Source organism: Aptenodytes forsteri, unplaced genomic scaffold, assembly GCF_000699145.1.
Source record: "Aptenodytes forsteri isolate BGI_AS27 unplaced genomic scaffold, ASM69914v1 Scaffold41, whole genome shotgun sequence".
Classification (NCBI taxonomy): Eukaryota; Metazoa; Chordata; class Aves; order Sphenisciformes; family Spheniscidae; genus Aptenodytes; species Aptenodytes forsteri.
The window spans coordinates 3,262,836-3,266,088 of NW_008796211.1; the positions used below are offsets into that span (position 1 = coordinate 3,262,836).

General features: G+C 35.6%; 1 protein-coding gene across 1 annotated transcript in view; it reads right to left on the reverse strand.

Moving 5' to 3' along the window:
* Positions 1 to 3,253, reverse strand: part of FAM172A (family with sequence similarity 172 member A) — a 257,761-nt gene that overhangs the window by 209,421 nt on the left and 45,087 nt on the right. Inside the window, exon 5 of the mRNA XM_009288276.1 lies at positions 1,631 to 1,822. Within this exon, the coding sequence (XP_009286551.1) occupies positions 1,631 to 1,822 (192 nt within the window). The remainder of the gene's footprint in view (positions 1 to 1,630; positions 1,823 to 3,253) is intronic.

Here is a 3,253-nt window from a genome sequence, read left to right on the forward strand (position 1 = left end):
ACGGGGGGGGAGTGAGCAAGCGTCTCGGCGGTGCTTAGTTGCCAGCTGGGATTTGGGATTAAAAGTCTTATGTCCCAATGTGATCAAATGATTACATTTTTTAAAAGACATTTTCTCATCAAACTCTGTTTTTTTTCCTGTGTTTTTTAAAGGATTCAAAATGCAGAAATACATAATCTGTTTTTAAGGATAATAACCATTTGAGGGAACAGAGGTCTGATCTCTGTCACACTGGCACAATCATTGCATAAAATAAAGAAAAATAACAAAACAGGAAAAGGAACTATAACTCTCCTCTACTAGAAATACTCTCTTAAAGGCTATTTGTTAATTTAGGGATAGTATCCCAGTTTTAAATGTTCAGCCTCTCACGTTACCCAAGACAGCAGCATCTCTAGGAAAGAACGAAAATGCAGGCATGTAACCATTGCTATGAAAATTTAAGTAGCTACAGCTCTTTGGGTTTCTTGGGAAAGATTTTGGAACTTGCACTCTAGAAATTAACCTCCTATACTGACCTACAGTACACCTATATTCCATTCAATAATCCTGAAGTATTTTTTGTTCTGCCTCTGAGTCTTGATTTAAAATGAACAAAAACTTTATGTTAAAAGAAGGCAAACATCACTCTCACAAGAGTAGGTTTCTTTTTCACGCAAAGTGTAGTTTGGTGCTTTGTTAGTGGATTATACAAACCAAAAATAACTTAATGGCCCAATGTTTTAATATGTTTTCTTTCTTTGCTTTATGAAAAAAAAGAAAACATATTTGAAGAGAACCATTTTCTATACTGAATACTTTAAAGCCAGCTGCAAAAAATTCAACTTCATTTAGCAAAACGTGTATCATAGTGACAACGCTCATTTTTGGAGTAGAACATTAGCTTAGCTTGGTAAATATAATAGAAATAGTAACTCTTAAATAGGCTTTTCCAATGTTTACTACAGGAAGTTTCATTTAGGTAGCAAGATGCAAAAGATGAATTACACCTACAAAGTTCCAATGTTAAAAACATAACACAAATTGTGCATTGTCTCTCACATAAATGTAAATGTAACACAATAGTATCCATAAAATGTAAATGTTTTTTACTGTCAAGTATTGATAGGTGAATCAGAATGAATCAGTATTCAGTGCAAAACTGAAAGAGACTGTGCCTCTAATAAATTCAGCACAAGCCTAGCAAAAAAGCCTGCTGTTATCATGAAAGCTCATGTTATCATGAGATTACAACAGACGTTGAGTGAGAATATGTACAAATTTAATGAAATGTAGAAGAAAACACTTCAAATAACAACAAATTTCTGTAGTGCCTTCTATTGCATCTCATCACCTGCTAAGGGCTCTTGTCACGTTAGCTGCCATATTAAACTACATGGCAGTGCTGCCACAACAACATGACATACAACTAAAATTTTTTTTACTCTAAGAGAGAAACTTGGTTCCATTAGAAAAAAGTTCTGAAAAAAACCAAGCAAGTATTCCCATCATAAATAAAATGATCATATAGGGAAATACTGAACACTGTTTAACAAATTAAAACATGACAGATTTAGAGCTCTTTGTACACACGTACACACATACACATGCGTATGAACATACAACCGTACATACATACACTTTCACTTACCTCAATAGCTCTCTTTATATATGGTATCTGCGTGCCACTGTCCAGATCTTCATTAATTATAAGTCTCCTAGCCCACTGACCAGCTCTGACAACACCATTACCATGAATTAGGACCAACAGCTTGTCAGGATTTGTTAATGCATCTTCACTCATAAAGATAAAGCTCTTTGGTTCACTCTCAGTCGCATCAACCTGCAATTACAGACAACATGCACTTTTATGCATCAATAAAATTTTTTAAAAGATATGAAGCTTGCCACCAAATTGATATAAAAACTTTCACCATTTAACAACTATTTCTATTCATATTATAAGGACTAATGTGTGCCCAGTACTAAATAAAAATAAAACAAAAGCTAATATCTGTGCACTGTAACTTCAAAACATAAAAATATACCACAGTTTAGAACAGTAATCCAAGGGAGATTTAAATCAAAAAAGGGGTAAAAAGTATGCTAAAGCCTTGAAACATCAGTTGTTTACAGAAATTTGCTGGCAAAAAAGAAAGTCCATAAAAGAACAATTGGGGGGGGGCAATCAAGTAATTTGTCACGTCTGATACGCCTGAAGCAACAAAAAAAGTCTTACATAATACAACAAAAATCCTAGAGAGTTCCATCTCAGCCACCTCAACATAAATACCCAGTAAGCCACATATGAACCATTACTGTAAATTTGTCTATTATAAATTTAATAGGATAGGCCTAATAAAATATAGAAATCCAATTTGGGTTTAAATAATGGCTTCATTAAGAGTCCTGCACCTGGGTCAATGCTTAGCTACTTTGTTACAGGAACAGATCAATAACCAGCTTTGATATTCAGTAAACCATAATCTAATTCCAAGTTTTGTCCTTACTCTACAGAGTAAAGTAGCACTTTTTGTTCAGTAAAAACAGAAGTTTTATCAAACAGGTCTACACTTGGTTTAGCAAGCCTGGCTCAAGGCAAAAGAACTGTGCTGGTATAAACACCGTGAGGACAGAAAGAAACATCCCGCCTACTCATTCTTACCTTTCTACCATATGAATATATAGAAAAGGAAGAACAGAACAGGCAAATCTCCCCATTCTACTGTACTCCACGCCCCACGACCCGCACAGGCTAACTGTAGAGCTGCTAGGAACAACCCTGGATTGCCTTATGCTCCACAACAGCGATGAAAAGCAGGTCAGGATACGAGCCTTACACTGAGACAGGAGGAATGGCTATTTGGAATACGTCAGTTTTTCTCTCATACATGGGTATGTATTCTTAATTACCCTTACTTTAGGAAAAATTAATTCAGCGGGAATCTCCAGATTTTTTATAATGCAAGTCCTACCTAATATTTTTGTAATGAAGTCAATGAGGCTACTTGAACAAAAGGAATTCCTAACTAAAAGAATGTTCATGTCTCTCTTCCACATCTGCTGTAGCGCTGAAGACCTTATTGCCAGCTCCAAAATGACGTAACATCTCTTGTGACTCAGCTTGCACTTTCTACACCAGGAAATGTACTCACCTTCTCTCACACTTTGTGAGAAAATGGAAAACGTGGTACAAAAAACCATTCTATTGAAGAGGTTAGAATATGTAAGTACAACAGGTACCATACTGGGGTGTGGTCATTTAATCCCAGCC